The sequence below is a fragment of the Numenius arquata genome, chromosome 1 (genome assembly GCF_964106895.1).
Source record: "Numenius arquata chromosome 1, bNumArq3.hap1.1, whole genome shotgun sequence".
Classification (NCBI taxonomy): domain Eukaryota; kingdom Metazoa; phylum Chordata; class Aves; order Charadriiformes; family Scolopacidae; genus Numenius; species Numenius arquata.
Window position 1 is genome coordinate 12,011,404 of NC_133576.1, and position 19,248 is coordinate 12,030,651.

Genomic DNA, 19,248 nt, shown 5'->3' on the forward strand with positions numbered 1-19,248 from the left:
CAACCTTCCCCCCACCCCCGCACTGCTTTTTCTAGGGACAGAGGGCGTTGCAAGCTCTGTTGTGACCAGATTTAGACAGACACACACTTAACCGCCACTTAAAACCTCTGAGGGAAACCAGTGGTTAGATCTGATAAAGATCATGATTCAGTCTAAATGACGACAGCTCCACTGGCTTTTTGCAGTCTAGTGATTGTAGCACTCAGCAGAAAGTTGGAGGCCTTAAGCTGCAGAGACAAATCAGTCTAAAAGGACCAGCTCTATCCATCCACCTGCACCTGTGGCCACAAGGTATAACGAGGAACAGCATTCTCCCTGTCTCCCCTGGAAGCTGAGTCCCTGATGGCTATGATGCTCAGCTGAGAGGCTGAGCCTAAGGTGCCTGGCCCTTCTGGTCCTATTTTTTATTTACTGTAGACCTAATATAAAATATACGAGCATGTTCCAGGGAACTTGAACACCACTGCTAGAAACTGCGCTCCCTCTTGCTGTAACAACCTACTTTTTATCCATGCCCTCTATCAGACTTCCAGGGCAAGTGGCATGCCCATGCCCCATTTACTTGGTGAGGACGTACACTCTCAGAAGCACTCTCTCTCAGACTGCATCCTAAGGGGATGGATTGAAGTAGGTGGGCTGAATTGTCCCTTACTCCTAGGACCAGTTGCCATTACTTTTGCTGTGTCGTATCACAGGCAGACTGGGTTTTGTCTCACCTTTAAAATCTCCCTACACTTCCTTTCTAAGAGGAAGTAGGAAAAGAGAAGTTTTTTATTTTATTTTATATACAGTAGAAAACAAGTATACACTCTCATCTCTACCATAACTGAAAAAGAATTTAACACTATGGACAAGTCACTTCTGGAAACAATTATATTCCTCCAAGAATAATCTATGGATCTCATAGTTCAGTGTTCAAACTGAATACTTTGAAACAGATATGAAAACCTTACAGAAAATGCTGTCATATCCTTCCTTGGAACACTTGCTTTTTTGGTGCGAAATGTTTTAGTACAGCCATACAGAATTTGCTGTTCAAAAATCTTTTGAGTTTGCAGTGCTCATTAGAACCAGAAGCGTTGTGCTTTTTCTAAATACAGAAAAAAAAATAATTTCAACTTCCTAATAACTTCTTTTTTATTTAAATAAAGCTTTCTGCAGTAAGAAACAGACTTTCTAGATATAGAACAGTCCTCTATGCAACACTGTTATCTGCTTCTCTGCACAGGCAAGAAATATGGTGACAAACTGAGCAGTTAGTGGAGACTGCGTGGCTTACCATAGTGTCTCAAAGTTATTTCTTATTATGCTATCCTTAGTGTTACTAGTTACAGCAATGTAAAGTAACTTCAAATGCTAACAGAATTGAAATGATTTACAAGCAGAACCAACACCATAAACCACTCACTGAGAAATAAATTAAAAAATTTCAAGCCAAGAGCTTTTCCATCTGCTACGAAAGCCTAGCTGTGAAAAGCCATGGCACTTAGGGGCCTTGTGGTGTGGTCCCATGATGGCTGTAACATGCCCAGTGGATCAGATAAGTGTCAGTTTGGCTGGCTGCTTGGGCAAGGAAGTTTACCAGAAATCATCCACTCTGGAATACGGAGAGGTTATGGCAAATGGAATGTGGTGGAGAGTACGAGCTGTTCTGAAAACCTGCCAGAGAAGCAATAGCCTCCTCAGAGAATCCATTTCTGCGGTTAACTACCCTTGTGATCAAAATGAATCCTCTACTGTCTCCCTGAAGTTGTGCCTCTGCCTTAGTAATTTATATCCATTACATCCTTTCCTTATCTCAGCAGACATGGACAGCAGGTTATTCCCTTCCTCTCTGCAGTAACCCGACATGCACTTGAATCATTTTGGACTTTTACTTCAACACTTTTCTAGATCAAGCAATCAGGTTTTTTCTGTCTTTCCTTGGAGGCCTAGGAACCTCTACCTTTGAAAACTGCAGTGATTGTCTTCTAGGCCATCAGCACTTGGTTCACATCCACATGCGGGCTTCTGACCCAACAGACCCAAGAAAAAAGGAGCCAATGATAAAAAAACAGAAGTCTCCCTCTTCTCCCCTACCTTGCCACATGGGAATGAAACCTAATTGTCACACTCACTCATCCAGTCCAAAAAGATCCAATGTGCTATGCATACAGCACTGCTGCAGACAGCGTAACAGCATTGCCATAACTGACAAGAGAGAAACTGATATAAATTGTATAGAAGTTACGTAGGAAATACTGCAACACACAGCATGACCTCAGCTGACCCTGGTTCCTCAGGCTGAGGATTGTTTATACGATAACCAGTATTGTATTTCCAAGAACCTGGCTACAGCATACCGGACCTGCAAAAGCAAATGTCAGCCCTTCTCTATGGCTTCACACACATATTAAGGGACAGATCAATCCTAAGACTTTGGAAACCTTATTATAGAAACAAGAGACCAAAGTAACAGGCACGGGTATACAGACACGGGTAATGATGGCAGAATTTGCTGAATCAAAAAAAACCAAGCCAAAAATCTCAAAAAACCTCAGCACCCTGGAACCCCAAAACCTAAACCAAAATCTAGCAGGAAAAACAATCCAGAAGCCTCTGTGAGGCTACAAAGCTTCTTATGGTGAACCTCTCAAATATTTCTGAATAATAAAAGAAGTTTAAAGTATCTAGTACATACCAAATAGTACCATTTTCCAAAACAAATTGGACAAAATCATGCAAGAGACAAAACAACTTATCCCCCAAACAGTTTTAGTCATTCTATATGCAGATGAAAAAGAAAAACTTCAAGTATAAAAGTATGCTGGATCTATTAAAATGGAAATTGTATTGTACTTGCCATAGAATTTTTGATAAGGTTATTAAGGATAATGACTAAATATTCTTGAGTGGTTCGTTTTGCCAGCTCACAGTGACATTTCAATTCAAGGGCTCTATTTCAAATTTTAACTACAGATAATCAAAAGAGTTAATCCAAAAGCTGAGGTAAATGCTGAAACTGAATTATTTCAAAGAAAAGCTAAAGCGAATTCAAATGCTAAGAGTGGTCCTAGAAAATTACAATGCACAGCAAATCCTTGTTAGGATTCCCTGTTCAGAGGCAAGTTTGTAGCACTCAGATGCAAATGGCCTTTCTAGTCTAGGGTGATTAAACTGGGCTAGTTAAAAACTACATAATGGGAACTAAAAATGATTAAAAAAAAAGACAGTTTTCTATCACTGCTGGTGGTAGAAAATAGATTTCCAAACACAGCATTTCAAAGGAAAAACTCCACTCTGTCTTTACTTTCTTCCTAAAACATATGATATAACCACATATGGACATACATATACAGAATGCTCCAATTTCTGTGTGAAGGCAGGCAAGGAGGAAAAAACTGGCAGAGTGTGCCAGCACAAGCTCTTAATGGCAAATAGCAAGTCATGGCAGAGAGAACCTTTTGGAGAATGTGAAGTGGCTTAAAAAAAGCAGAATGCAAGAAGTATCAAATCTGAAAGACTTCTCAGAATTAGTTATAATTTACTGAAGCAAAGAGGACTGCGTGCCAGCACGTGTATCTGTGCACACATCCATATACTCACCAGCTATACAACTATAACCACACTGAGTTCCCTCCCACAACAATTTTATTTTTATTCTTTAACATCACTGTTTTCTTTAATTCAGTGTGTTCTTTAATCTAAAATTACAATTAAATCTCCATCGATTTGATTGAACTACGGATTTTGTTTTCATATGCAAAAAAGAAGTTCCTATTCATCTACACTGAAATTCTTGATCAGGCTGTTACCTTTGCTGTTCTAGATGGAAAGGGGGCTTTAATGGGCTGAAGAAGTATGCAGTATTAGCTCTTAGACTAAGATGGACTGTTTTGGATCTGTGAAAGAAGCCAGAAGGCAAGTCAGGCAGGGGTACACACTTTCATCAAAGCTAAACAAAAAGTTAATATAATCCCTATTTCAATGTTTCTGTGAAAACATCTGCAGACAAAATAGCGGCCAGTTGGAGCCCAGAGCTGGAACAGACCAAGACATGATCAGTGCAAATGGCTACAGCCTGCAAGGAAACCCACTAAGCTTGGAGGCAAAATAAATTCCCTTTCTACAGGATGTTATCACGGGACAGAACCTCTGTAAGGATTTTCTTGAGTAGGAACAATTTGCATTCATGTATATTTTTTATTGCTGTTGATATTTAAAAGCACAATGTTAACTTGATAATAAAACATGTAGTTTATACCCTGTGCAAGAAAGCCTTATCAAAAAAATGTAATCAGTAACTCCTAAAATCTCAAAAACTTCTGGTCAAAAGGACTAGAAGTTGTTTAGAATTTAGAGGTTCAACAATGGAATTTTCTATATTTGTGGTTTTGTTTCTAATGCAAATAAATTCTTATATTATTCCAAGGAAGAAACAGCTTAAAAGTATGGGAAATCAAGATTGTTTAGAATCAATAATATGCTATTAATGACATGTAAAATTCTTATTTTTTGCTAAAATTAGATATAGAATATCGAGCAATTCCAGAATTATTAGTATAGCTGTAAGAATACAGCATCTATGAAACCAGAAGATACTACAGGACAATATCTAACATTTTAAAGAGCATCCATGATATTTGAGAAGTGCTGTATTAAATGTTTGGCTAATTATTGATAAAAATATAACCATTAGAAGCTATTTGATCTACACACTAGTTTTTTGAGGGAGAAAAAAAATTATGAGTCTTTGAAACTGAAAAAACAGTAATCTTTAGCTTGGAATAAAATCTACTTGAGTTTGAAAAGCTTTAAGAGCTTTTCAAGTTTTTCCAAGTTGGATGAGGATACCGGGAAAGACACAGGTATAAGCAGTAACAGTAACCATGCAAGCATTGACACCATTCCTCTGCTGCTGTTACTTGGCTTTTGAATTATTCTTCTATGAGCATGGAAGAAATATCAGTGCTTTATGAAACAGTTTGCAATATTTTGACCAACAGAAAAACAAGACACCCCTCCTACCCCCATTTTCTTCCTATACCATTGCAAAGACATTCTTCAAAAATACTTTTCTGTATCAGGAATACTTCTGCACACATAAAGAGGTAAGAGTCAGCAAAATCTTGACAATCAGATAAAAGGAATGAAGTCAGAAGAATTTATTGTGTGAAAGTTGCTTGAAAATACACTTGATGAAAATGCTGGAAATACAGTTCCTATTGTACCAAAAGATCAGATTTAAATAAGTAGATTTTGAAATCTAGTGTTGGAGGGGAAGACTGAATTACTATTCTAATAGATATTTTATGATTAGTCACCAGAACATATAATCTTTTTAATCAAATCAATTGGAAGAGGTAAAGAGCAGGAACTGGAAGCATTATTAAGAAATATCCAAGTGTTATCAGTGCCTCAGAAACAGGCTTAAGAAAAGGCAAGATCCATCTACCAATGCACAAAGGCTTTTTTTTTTAATGTATAAAACTGCTTAACACTACTCTAATCAAAATTCTACTCAGGTAGAATAATAAAATCCTACCAAATACTAACCTGAAATACTACCTCTCTAGCGAGGACACAAAATATGTATCTTGATTCACCACATGAGAATATATATATAAAAATACTCTTGTGAATACATTTATTGTTTACTGCAGCATATACTCCTAAGTAGCCAATAAATTCTTAGCACTGAGAGGATTTTTTTCGTTTTATTTTGGAACAGCTCAAGCAGGTTTTGATCAAAGCCAGTTCCACATTTTGGAGAGAACGCTTATATATTCTTTCTCAAACCTTTTAGCTTCTCATCTTCCTTCTCCCTCACCTCTCCTCTCTACCTGCAGCCTAAGAATCTTTCAAGGACTATACCACCTTCCACTATATTATTTAGTATAAAAACCTTCAGAAATAAATCAAAACCACTTGCCAAAACAGTATGCCTAGAAATTCAAGATGCATGAGGAATGGCAGAATGTCAGTCATTCCAGACAGATCAGTAGAGCTAGATGTCAAAAGACTAATACCACAGGCATCTAAAAAAAAGTTTAGACAAGTTGTATGATGGCTTTGTTTTAATGAGAGAATATACATAATCAGAAAATTATTTTAGTCTATAGACCTGCCGAAAGGTGACTTGTACACAAACCCACACACTCAAGGACAAACCCAAACCATGCTCCATCATATTACATGTTAATATAAATTACTCTAAAGACTGCCTGGTTCTAGTCATTTCACTGACCTTAGTAAGAGTTGTAATACCAATTCAGTGACACCACTGAATTCTTTAAATAGGAATTTTTTTAATGTCACTTACTTGAATTTACTCCATGTCCCTGAAAAAGTCAGATGACTATCTCTAGAAAGAGATATACTTTAATATCAAACTTGATAGGTATTATAATTAATGATGAACAACAGAAACTGAATCTTTCATGATACAGATACACAGAAAGCACCATCATGCCATCAAAAGTATCACTGTATTACTAAATGTTTTATACACAAGGGTCAGTAGGACCTTAGGGGTTGTAGATTCTGCCTGCCAGTGATCCTACTTATTGTGGGAGGATGGGAGGGAAAAAGAAAAGAAGCATAAAAGAATTAGGTAGTACCGTGGCCCTGTTATCTACAAGTAGTGCTGATATTGCAGCAGTATCTGCATACAAGTATTCCAGAAGAGTCTGGTACTACATAGGATGAAGAAAACCACACAGCAATAGAAACTACTGTGGCGTGATATATTTTCCACCAAGAAACATTATATGACAATGGTACTTACCATATTTGTATGGCGCATAAAGAGAGATAGATGAAAGGGTTATGTTACGATCATCATCAATAACTAATGTGGAGGAAAAAATGGTGGTTACGCAGATGAAAACTGCCCTTATGCACAGGAATTTATAAACACCTCAGAGCTCTGTAAATCTGCTTCAGTACAACGTTCACACAGGAGTCATTAATTAATCCAAGTTAAAACCAAAATTTATAGTAGGTTTAGTATTTAAACAGGATTACTTCTTATAACTGCTTGCTAAAGATTACACTTTGTTATATGTTACACAAAGCCCCCAATGCGATTTAACATTTTTGCTGTTCAGCCAAAGATGTAATCTTTGAAGAATCCGTGATGTTGTAACATTCTCCTAAAGGAGAGATGGTTGGATGGTCACTGAAGAAACAGCAATGTCAGTTGAAATGTCATTACTCCCAAGTTTTTGACCCTGCTTCTCTGCAGAAGGTTAATACTTGTCTAGTAAAGTCAGAAAAACAGATCATGTGGGCGCTTCTCATTTGCTTTAGTGCAAAGGGAGCTGGATAATGTAACCCAATATAGAAACCTGTTTAAGCTAAATGTTTCTGTACTTGAGCAGAAAGGGACAACTCAAAGGACCCCTTTGCCACCAGTATCTGTTCTGGTGTGATAGCCTCTGATGGTAGGAGGTGACTTCTACCAGAGATCTAATGACATAGCTGGAAGATGGTAACACCTTCAGTGAGTGCAGCCGTTTTGCAGAGAGCTTCTCACCATGCGTCGCTCTGTGTCTCATGGATGAACGTTGGTAAGTGTTGTTCTAAAATCAAATGGAAGGAGCTGCTAGAGGACACTGCAACAGACGTTGCGATATCAGCTCTATTCCAGTCAAGAACATAATCTTGGAACCCTCTGTGCCAAATTAGGATGTTTTCTCATAGGGTCTCACACATGTAGATGCTATTTTTGTGACGTGTGATCCCCACAGAGGTTAGAAGAAAGGCCAAAAAAGATTTTGCTATTTTAGGTTATCATAAAGAAAAAAAAATAATATTAAAGATTCTAGCAATTTGCCACTAGTAAAAAAGGTATTTGCATTAATTTGCATTAAAAAATACAAAATTAGACACTTCGAGTGATATAATTTACCTTGTCGTGTCTCCATTAACAATCAGCAAAATTAAGGAGTACTGGCTCCAGCTGTAAAGAACTTCTTTGTTGCAGACACCTTTGCCAGTGGGCAGATTACGATACAAATGCTCCTTGCAAGACAGAGGACTAGGGTCATGGTGTTGCCATCATCTATCACTTATACCATCACAGGGCGCTCAGGCCATGCTACAGCCCAGACAATAGCCATAGGAGATCATTATCTCTTAGGCACTTAATAAATAATTCTGCAGCTTGATTAAAATTAAAACCTGGATTTTTAAAATAGTTAATCGTCCAGATTACTTATTTTATTATTAAAATATTAAACCCTATAATTTCTGTTGTTTAAATATTATTAAATTTTTACCTATTAATAAAATGGAATACAACCAACACTATGGTCCTACACCATTTATTTTGATGCTATTCTTTTTCAGCTTTTGATAGACTGAATCTTTTCTGCACAGACAATGCATTATCCTGTTGCAGGAACACAGGGGAGCTGGAAGCCTGGGAGACAAGGGTCAAGGATACCAAGAGCAGAGTGGGAACACTATCAAGATTAAAGAAAAACACATCAGCTGAATGCTTCTGCTTAAACTATCTGCAGTGAAATAGCTGGCACTGTTGAAATTAAAATGGACTTATTTTAAGTTTTAAGCACAACGCGTTGCCATGAGTGGTTGACTTTGTATCTCTCAGTTTTATCAAGACTCTGCACTCAAGTAGATCAAGATTTGAAGAGTTTTTTCAAGCATTAAAGCAGGAAACTTATTATAAATAGAAAAAATTGATTGGATTATGTCCTACAATTTTACCGCAAATGGTGGCCAGGGCCTGTGGAATTTGATAAAGTCTTCAGTACCAATAAATAAATAAAGAAATATACACGTGCAAAGCCTGAACTCACATTCTAAAAATATCTTACTCCTTTTCAGACTTGGTAAGTAGAGACAATGAGAGTTTAAAACGTTAGTACTACTAGCCGTCACAATAACTGTACATAAGCTGCTATGAACAACCGCTTTTCCAGAACAAAGCACCCGATCCATACAGGTGGGGAGTCAGAGTTTGGTGAGGTTCAGCAAACCGCATCCCTAGGCAGCGCAGAGCTCAGGAGCAGGCTTGTTAGTAACAACACTAACACACAGGGGTTGTTCTAATTCTAAACAGTCAGATGAAGACAGCAGTTCAGGGCAATGATTAGGACAAGGATCATGCTAAACTTATTTGCTTTCACACTCGGTGAGAAATTCAGGAATACCTAACAAAATATTCATTGCCACCCACCTTCTGTGGTGACTGGGAGAGAAATCTCCATGCAGGCTGCAGACTGCGCTTTTCTGAAGGGGGGCCTCCCAGGCCCTCGACGGTTTGCTTTTGAGACATCTGCGCTGGAAAGTCGTTTCCCCGAACTGCAGCTCTGGGACGTTGGACTCGTACAGTGGCCATTCACGTGATCTGGAAAGTGAACGCAAAAAGTGCTAGGTAAAGTGCCAGCTCCCAAAATTCAGGATGGAGGAGAGATGTACGTTCTGATATTTAAGAATGGGTTAAATCAAACCTTCTGAGAATAACTACTTATTTGTTTTATCAACCCAGCATGTATATGTAAGAATAACTCACCATATCTTTAAGGTATACTTTGAAAAAACCCCAAGGGTCATAGAACTGGTACACGTTCTTACAGCTGCAGATCCCACAGCATTTTGTTGACCTATGTGAACAGGCAATTTATCAAGATACCACTGGTAACGTCATCCCTGATGTTATGTCTCCTAACAGATACCAAATATATTTGAAAACTATCTTTCCTTTTTGCTCTCATAAAGAACTGCAAGTGTAATTTACTACAGGGTAGAATTTAGAGCTAGACATCTTCCCTACCTAACTTGAAGCTTCATGAAACAGGCATCTAACTGCCACTATTTGGGATAATTATAAAACTAGCCATAATATTGCTATGTATTTCATTCTTCATATACCACCAGTAGATTTATTTTACTGCTAAGGAAACTGACTGCTGAACAATTGATTTGTCTGCTACAGATCTAAAGATATGAGGCTAAGTCCTTGAACCCTGCTGGAGGCCATGGTCAATCAGCACAGCACCTGCTGCGGTCTGATGGGGTGAGAAACAAAACATGTCTGCTTTAAACTCTGCCTACATTCATCTGTTCTTCGTTACTGGCAACAGGTCTTTAAACCACAACAATCCACTGATCAAGCCTCTGATTAGAGTTCAGGGTGGGTTGGACTTGACTATAAGACATTCATGCGAAGAATTACTGAACACAGTTTTCCCCTCAACTTATGAAGGGATAAACACCTAGGTATAATTGAATTATTTCTGGTCAGCAGGTAATTCATACTTACTAATTTAAGTAAACAGCAGATAATAAGCGTAACAAAAATCGAGACTTATGCAAGCACACTGAATACTTCTATTCAAAACTACGGAAGCTCAATACCATTGGTAAGGACAAGCTTGGATTTTCTCCCTTCATTTTAAATGTCAGGTTATTTATATCTGAGAATCAGATTAGTTGTTAAGATTCTGTATATAAGTATCATATTCGGTTAACTGTCTTTGATTTCTATTGTATCCAAGGAAAAGATGTTAATATACCATGATAAATTTATTTCTTGGTTACCATGCTGTGATAGCTCCATTTTACATAATGAAAAGCTATTTCTATATTCAGATAATAAACCAGATTCTATACTGAATAGAGCATATAGTGTGCTATTATATGTAGTCTTCCAATGTGCAACTCATGTCCTTTCCATGTGAAAGCAGTTCAGTCTTTATGAACAAAATTGGAAAGAACTGTTTAGAATTATAGTTTAGAAAGCAATTTAGTATCTGTACTGCATAATGAGACAGCAGCTCTGTAGGAGACACAACTTTCATGACTCTTATCATGTTTCTTAATACATGGCTATTAACTGAGCTAACAGCAGATATAAAACTGATGTGGATGATTCATTCACTTATAGTTAGGGAATTTTCCAAAATATGCTGGAACTTTTGATATATTTCAGCAGAAAGTTCTTTGAGACTGGGGGCTTTGTTCAAGGGCACAGGCTGACTGTTCAACCTCAGCACCAGACACATCCTCATCCAGCTGCTTCCTTCTTCAAAATTCAGTTTGTGTGAAGGAGTTTCAGGGTGATATCTAATTATCTCCAGGGGGATCCTACAAAGCGGTGAGGAACATAACAGAGTAAAAAAAAATCATATTCTATAGAAACATCAACAACATTTGTGAGTCACTTTCCCTGAACATTGTACAGAATGGGCACAATTCACCGAAATTCCCATTCACATTTAAGACAAATGCTGTTATGTTTCTCTTAGTATACTTGCTTGTCTCAGTTACCTACAACGACCAAATTAAACAATCAGTAGGATCAGGCACCTAAATCCCTTTAGTTGTTTTGACAATGACTTTCCAAATAAGCAAAGCCAGTTCCTGCAGAGAAAAAAAATCAGGCCTCATCCTAGAAGATGCAGGGATATCCCTTCAAGTACTGAAGTTGGTGAAATGTTAGCGAGTCCTAAGACAATGACCAAAAGAGGGATTTTAGGGATCAGCTACACACTTTTCTATATTTTAACACTGTTCTTTTCTTCTGATTAGATATGATTACTTTTTAGATGTATACAACAAGGAGCAATGCGGCTCTTCAAACTTTAGTAAAAACAGAAAGACATTGTATAAAGAGTGATATAATTATGGGAAGTTTGACTGCAACATCTTTGCTGAGAAGCTGATAGGAATCTAGCAGGTAAAGACCACCCAAATCTATGAGAAAATCCTATGTGTGCATTTTAAAAATTAATTTCTCACAGTTTTTATGGTATAAGCTCAGTGATACAAAATGTTTCTAAAGAAAGTTTATGTGCTATTTTAGAAAGGCCTGAAAATAAATGAAGTGTGCAAGAAAAGTGGTAAGAAAAAACAATGCTAGCACAGTGCACTTTTTAGGGGAGACTGAGAATGCTATCACCCTTTGCCAAAATGACTTGCAATGATTCATAGCCCTCTGAGACCTGAGTCACCCGATCCTCCTCTGCCATGACAGATGTCTTCCAATCACCCCAAAGAACAGACAGAGGAGACTTGTAAAAACCTGGCTTTTTTTCCAGCTTTGTTTGATTTTTAAGGGAGAACAATGTTTTAACTTTCTTCCTTGCTGGCTTACTGCTTTTGTCATGTGGTCACTGGGGCTTTTCTCATACCAGAAATATTAGTTGATACTGAGAATCAGTTGATATCAGAGACGTTACCATTGGTACTTAAGAAGCAGCGCATGGACTGCTCTGTGCTGTTGACACAATAGTGCAACAGCTCCTAACTCTCTCCTTCTGGACGAGGCAGAAAATAGTTGCCTGGGGAGAAAGCACTCCACACAAAAAACCCTTCTCTTTTCCACCCTTTCCCACCACTGCATTTGCCATTGCCTCCTATGCTTTCCCATGGGTGCTGCCGCCCATGAGGTCGAGGGAATAGGCTTTATACTCTCTAGTGCTCCTAGATTCCAGCAGCATGTACCAGAGTTACTAATGCACTACATTTGGGCATCCTGGCTCAGTGAAGCTTATCTTTGAAGCAGTCCCCAGAACGTGTAACAGCCATCCTACTCTGCCAGGGCAGCAGCCTTTTCTCCTGCTTGTGGATAGTGAACTAAACAGCCAGGGCTCAGTTTGTAGCTATTCTGTTAATTAATTTAAAAACGTAAGGCTCATGCAAGCCATTGGAAGTAATCATAGCAGATTACCCCATGCTACAATACATTAGTCCATTTTATACTGGCTTAACTCCACTGATTTAATAAAGCAGAGAGTAACAAATTGCATCCAAGATGTATTAAAATATATAGAAGAGAAGTTCGTAACAAAATTCTCTAATGTTCTCCACACGCTGCTCCTACAGTGCAGGTCCTAGTTGTTTGCCTTCATCTGGGCTCATGGCATTACCCACATGAATTAAAAATGCTTTAGCTATCCCTGTTACCAAGCAGTAGCACCATTCAGTGCAGTGTGCACGCCAAAAACTGCTTATAAAAAGAAACAGAACTGTCCTGGATGGAAGAATAGTGTGTCACAAAAAATACCAGTGAGACGATGAGACTAAGAACTGAAGAAGTAACATTAGTTACTGTGAACTTGATGAAACTACTGAGAGATGCCTTCTGAGAGATGCAACGTGCAACATGACAGCAGCAAGCCTGCTGGAGAGCCTCAAATTTAATCTAATTTTTTCGAGGAGTATTACACAGACAGGAAGTGTATTAAAGATAAACATGTTGATTTTAGTTAACACACAGTAACATGTACAGGTTACACAATCTGTCTTGTCATATGATTGTTTTAAACTACTTGGTGACCTCTGCAAAAAGCAAAAGGAACCAACGATTTACCAGTGAAAAGCTGAACCCTTGTTAAAACCAAATGTATTAAAAATGTCAGTAAGAACAAAGAAATGTGCATTTGCAGTTGCTGCCTAGAAAGTTGTGCTACACTAGATGTAACAAATAATTAAAAAAAAAAAGATCAACCATTTTTTTTTCCGGTTCTAACAAAGGGATAAATTCACACAGAAAAAACTAGCTGAAAACCAGTTCTTACTAATGATCTGAGACAGGTTAAGAGCAAAGGAATTTAAATACAACTAATTAGAAGGATTATAATATCATCCTAAATTGTAAGGAAGTAATCAATAAAAGAGCAGGCAAGAGGACCAGAAAGAGATGCTTTAATATGGAGCAGAAAGAACCTGAAAAATGAGTCCCAGAGAATCTCTCTAACAAATGTTGAGGAATACAATCTCTGCTGTTAAAGGGAGGAAAAGTCCATCTGTTTCCACTGCGGGATTTTTGTGTATTATCAATAAATTAGATTTGGGGTAATGATTATGGGTGTGACTAACCTTTTTTTTTTTCAATTATATTTGAAAGAAAAACCCTTACAAAGTCAGGATGACAATTTTCTCTTGGTGCAGTTCTGTCAACCAGGCAAGAGAGGAGGTGTGAGCCCTAGCAGAAGAGGTTAGTATAGATGTACTGCCAGCAAAATTGTATATTTACCATCATGTCTTCATCAGTTTGAAGAAGAAGGATGAATTGCCCTATTGACATACTGCTAGTACATTTAGGTCCACACTAAGAATATAATGTGCTGTCATTGTAATATACTGCCTGTGTAATACAATGGTATTCTTATTATGGCAATGAACTCTATCATGTGCTTCATCCTAGATATTGTCTGTTTTTTGAAAGCAGGGTGAACAGATTTATTTTTCAGAGAAATAAAATACTGTGAAGTGGTAGAAAATGTTAAGCATGTTGTCACTGACAGAGCCCCTTTTAAAACTAGTATTTTTGCCTGCAGTTATGAACAATGAAACTGAAATACAAAGTAAACACTATGCAAATGAAGAACACTAAGAATATATGTCATAACATCACTACCTCTACATTATCATATCTGAAAAACCAAACTTGGCAGTGCAAATCTAAAAATAAATCTAGCTTTGTTCCCTGAGAACAGTGGGAAAATTTTGGACTGCTTGGATCTAACTCTGCTCCTCGGATTCCTCTGCTGAATTACTAGTGATCATATAACACCACGCTACTGGACTGACTGTCTCAAAAAGTACACAGCACTCAGTGTGCCTCAACAGAATAATGTAACATAAATTGTTGCTACGCTTTGTGCAATAAACAGGAAAACACAGACAGAAAACTTAATTCTGAAACGTAAGCATGAAACGATGCATTCTGAGCTGCACAGAGGACAATATCGAAATAAGCAAGTAGAGTGGATGAACAACAAGACTACCTAGGATATCAACAACTAGTACTGAACGCCTCTTATTAGTATTGTCCCTGCGTTTTCAAGATGGGAAAATCTGGGTTTAACTCTCCATTTTTGAAAATGAAAAATTCTTCAAAGAGGTTGGACTGGAAACATTTTTTGAATGTGAACATGAAAAAAATAAAGCGTGACACATAGGACCTGGAGACTTCCTAAACAAAACTCCACCTTTCCATCCGAAATGAATGAACAAAATATAAGATATTTACAACAAAATTGTTTTTAGTCCTTTCTAACAAGATTCTTCGCTTGATTTTTCCAAAAATCATTGCTTTTAACTAAAAGTAAGAATGTCTGAAATAATTGAGCTAGCACCACTCCATAAATGCTAACATGCTTGCAAATACTCAACAGAAAAAGGCACAGACATGGTCAAATAAGGCATTCCAAATATTATTAAGTTTACACATAACTTTTATGCAGAACCAAACAATTTAAAAAAAATCCAAATCTTTCCAAACTTGTTAACATTATGCATTGTAGATTTTTGACAGATTTCATATCAATTTATTGTAATAAATAAACTAGTAACAATTGTTCATTCTTATTTTAATGTTGCAAAACCAGATTTTACAGTTAATAACTTCTGATTTAGAGTTCTTATTTATCCTTCTTTTGTTGTCACTTTGTTGTCAAAATAATTGTACATGGGTAACTATTACTCTCTAAATATTCTTCTGCTTGTACACACAGGTGAGTTACTAAGACTTTGGACGTTGCTTTAAGTTCAAACAAGGTGGTAGGACCATCTGTCTCATGCCTGTGTCCCTATCTACAGATGACCATCTGTGTGAGAGCTCAATCCCAATCCAAGTCACTTACTATAGAGGATCTCTGGGTCCTGTCATGTCTGGAAAATCTATGTCTAGCCCCAGATTTTGACTGCTGGAGAGTATTACAACCTGAGAAGTGTACAGAGACCACGGAATGGAAGAATGTGTTTACATTGCTTGAAAGGAGTGGAAAATTACTTACCTTTGAGAGGCCTCAGTAAGGAACTCTTCTTTAAGTAAAAATAGAGAACTTGGGAACAGTGACTATCTATTACATTGTGAGCCTAGCAGTTGCATATCATCTTAGTATTATCAACTCTTAAACGTATGATGATCTTTACTGCTTGTTCTGTTGTTTCAGCTAACAAATTTTACTGCCTTTCCTTCATGACTACATTTAACTGTATCAGTTATAAACATTTTAGTTATGGTATCATTTTGATAATTTAAAGCACTTACCTTTCCTTTAAACTACTTGCTTCTTAAATCTCCCATGTAGATCAGATGGGTTTTTTTGTTTGGTTGGTTGTTTTTTGTTTTGTGGGTTGTTTTTTGTTTTTTTGTTTCTTTTTTTTTTTTTTTTTCCTGGAAGCATTATAAATCAGAACGCAGCCCCTTTCTGTATTTTAAATATAACCACACACTCCATGCTTGTTATGCTGCAATAGCTAACAGAGTTAACTTGCTGATCAGCTCCTGCTACTTTTTATTCTGGCTATTTGGACTGGCAGAGTGCTAATATATCTATTAACATAGGTTCTCTTTTAAAAATGCTTGACCATAAACCTTTTCTTATTTAATTAAGGAAGAAAGTGGTGATGTCATACACCTGACCTTCAGCAGATGAAAGAGATTTTGTCTAGTAGGGTCCTAGCTACAGAATATCAAAATCCAAACCTGAAATGTGAATTGCAGAGAGGCTAAATATTTAAAACCATTTCTGTAAAAGTGAAAGCCTTTAGTCCAACTCACAATGTTTTTCATCTTAATAGCGATCAAACATGTAGCAAAAAAGGCAAACTGCATCCTTCACTGAATGAGCAAAAGCATAGCCAGCAGCTTGAGGGATCTAATTCTTCCTTTCTATTTGGTGCTTGTCAGGCTGCGTCTCAAGTCCTGTGATCAGTTTTGGGCTCCCCATTACAAGTAAGATATTGACATACAGGAGTCAATTCACCAAGCTGGTAAGGGAGTTGGCACATGTGATGTAGGAGAAAAGACTGAGAACTGGGATTCTTTTCAGTCTTAAGAAGGGAAGACTCAGGGGAGACCTTATTGCTGTCTGCAACTACCTAATCTGAGTATACAGAGGAGACAGAGCCAGACACTTCTCAGAGGTGTACAATGATCAGATGAGAGGCAAAAGACACCACTTGGAACATGGGAAATTCTGGTTAGATATTAGGAAAAACATTTTTCCCATGTGGATGGCCAAACACTGGAAGAGGTCTCCCAGAGAGGTTGTGGACTCCCTGTCCTTGGAGGCATTCAAAACTCAGCTGGACACTGCCCTGACCTACCTGGTCTAACTAGACCTGCTTTGAGCAGGGTGATGGCCTAGACAACCTCTAGAGGTCCCTTCCAACCTTAATTATGCCGTGATTCTAACTACAAGCAGAGTTCAGATGATTCCTCAGTTCATCTGATATTTTCAGACTGAAAAGTGAACAGAAATTACTCTACCATTCTGGAAGAAGACACACACTGGACAGTCCATAAAATCTTTTGCATGTAAAAATACATATAATTTTCAATGTATATTGCCAAGTAATTCAAGAAAAGCATTGTTAAAGTTGGATGTCTGAATTGCCTTTTCTAAAAACATCAGACCCAGGAGGAAAGCAACTCATATTATTTCAAATTTTCTGAAATGTTCTTTGGCATTGTAAACAGAATTACAGATCCAGAGCCAGAAAAACTATTACAGAATGCTCCACTTAAAATCTACTAGTTTGTCCAATGCATCAGTAAACAAAACCAGATTAAAAGCTTCAAAATTTTGCCAGTGCCTAATGTGTGCTGTGAAGTACTTTGAAAGGGTAAAGCAAGAATTGCTGTAATCCCACTGCTCATCCTTAAAATGAGGTCTTGTTTACGATATCCGGGTACTGTTTCATAGGCTTGAGAGCACCTAGGAAGTGACACTTCCCTTGCAATGAAATACAAAGGCATTGAATGGTGGATGTTTTTGTATTATAATTCTATTGCGGTGTGCATAAACCTTTAAGGAAAGGAAAATCAGAGTCCACTAACCTCGTACAAAATGGAGTACAGAATTATAACCAAAATTCCTTTGTCTGACCTCTACAATTGTGTTTTATGAAGCCAGCTTTCAGAATTAAAGTTTTTGGGCCTCTGCATCAGAAGACATTTCTAAGATTCTTGAAAAAAAAAAAAAAAAAGTGAGCTTTGTCTAGTTTTTCACTGTTGTATTAAATGGGAATCATTAACTCTGACCTGATAAAGAATTCATTCACTGCCTATAAATATCTGCAGAAACCATAGGAAATTATATAAATCTTTTGAAGATCACAGCTTAGCAAGAGGAAACAAAAGATGCCTGTCTCTACTTGCATATTCTTTTGTTCTTTGGCTAATAAAGTCTAGGTGATAGCATACATTCACACAGCGAAACCATCTGTTCATAGGAATTAAATAAAAATTAGCAGTTACTGAGTATCTCCATCTTTAGCTTGGACTTCTGTCTACTCCCTGTGATCACCTGGAAACTTTGATCAGATGAAATGAGTAGAAATACTTCCAAAAAACCCAAACAAGCTGATACTTAAAGTGGCTGGTGAAGCAATTCATATAAAAGCAGTTGTATGTGTCTGGATATATCCCAGATTCTCCACTTCATTAAATGAGATTAGGATTATCCCCATAATTCATTTTACTGCAACAGTGCATGGAAATGTAGATGATATTTTCATAAAACTTTGGGAAACAGTATGAGGTTCAAAAATAAAGATGATACCATCATTCAGAGCTGCCTCTGAAGGATAATTGAGAAAATCTGCACTATATGCAATGTTACATCTTCCTTCTGGGCAACTCAAGTAAACATTGGGTTACTATGATCTGCAGTAGCTAAAACTATAAAAAAGTTTCAATGTATCCCCGCATATGGCATATTCTCACGTTTCTATGTGGAGAGATGGCATCACCACCACAGGTGGCAAGTTCTTCAGCAAGGACAAATAATAATCATTACATCAAAATAAAAAGATGCTAAGATCAACTAGATTATCAGTCATACAAGGGTGAAAATGGAGTCCCAAAGTACCTTTAAGTCATGAAAACCCTGACAAGGTTTAACCAGAACACCCTCCATCATCAGATCATACATTATTCCCTTAAATGCTAGCAAACTACTCCCCAAGCAATTCTCAGTACTGGCAACACCTCCACCTAAAATAGATTTAACTTCTACTTAACCTCTACTATTACAATTCAAAGCAAAGTGAAAGCAAGGACATTACATGAGCCAGATCCTAAGAAGGGCGCAGAACCGTAAGCTGCCAAATGCTAATGTATTTCCCAATTAGCTGCAGTCGGTGGGGAGAGTAGGCGATGTATCAGCACTCTATGAAAAGCTATGAGCCAGAGCCAATGGGACAGATGTACAGTATCTTATAATTTGAAAGTGAGGACCTGAATATCTTTAACAGAAGTGTAGGCCAGAGCCTATTGTTATC

The 19,248-nt window shown here is 37.5% G+C and overlaps 1 protein-coding gene across 2 annotated transcripts in view; it reads right to left on the bottom strand.

The window, feature by feature from the left end:
• The window catches only part of STXBP5L (syntaxin binding protein 5L), a 201,316-nt gene that overhangs the window by 13,634 nt on the left and 168,434 nt on the right, over positions 1–19,248 (bottom strand). For both annotated transcript variants that reach the window (XM_074145586.1, XM_074145578.1), the window contains one exon: positions 9,185–9,355. In XM_074145586.1, the coding sequence (XP_074001687.1) occupies positions 9,185–9,355 (171 nt within the window). The remainder of the gene's footprint in view (positions 1–9,184; positions 9,356–19,248) is intronic.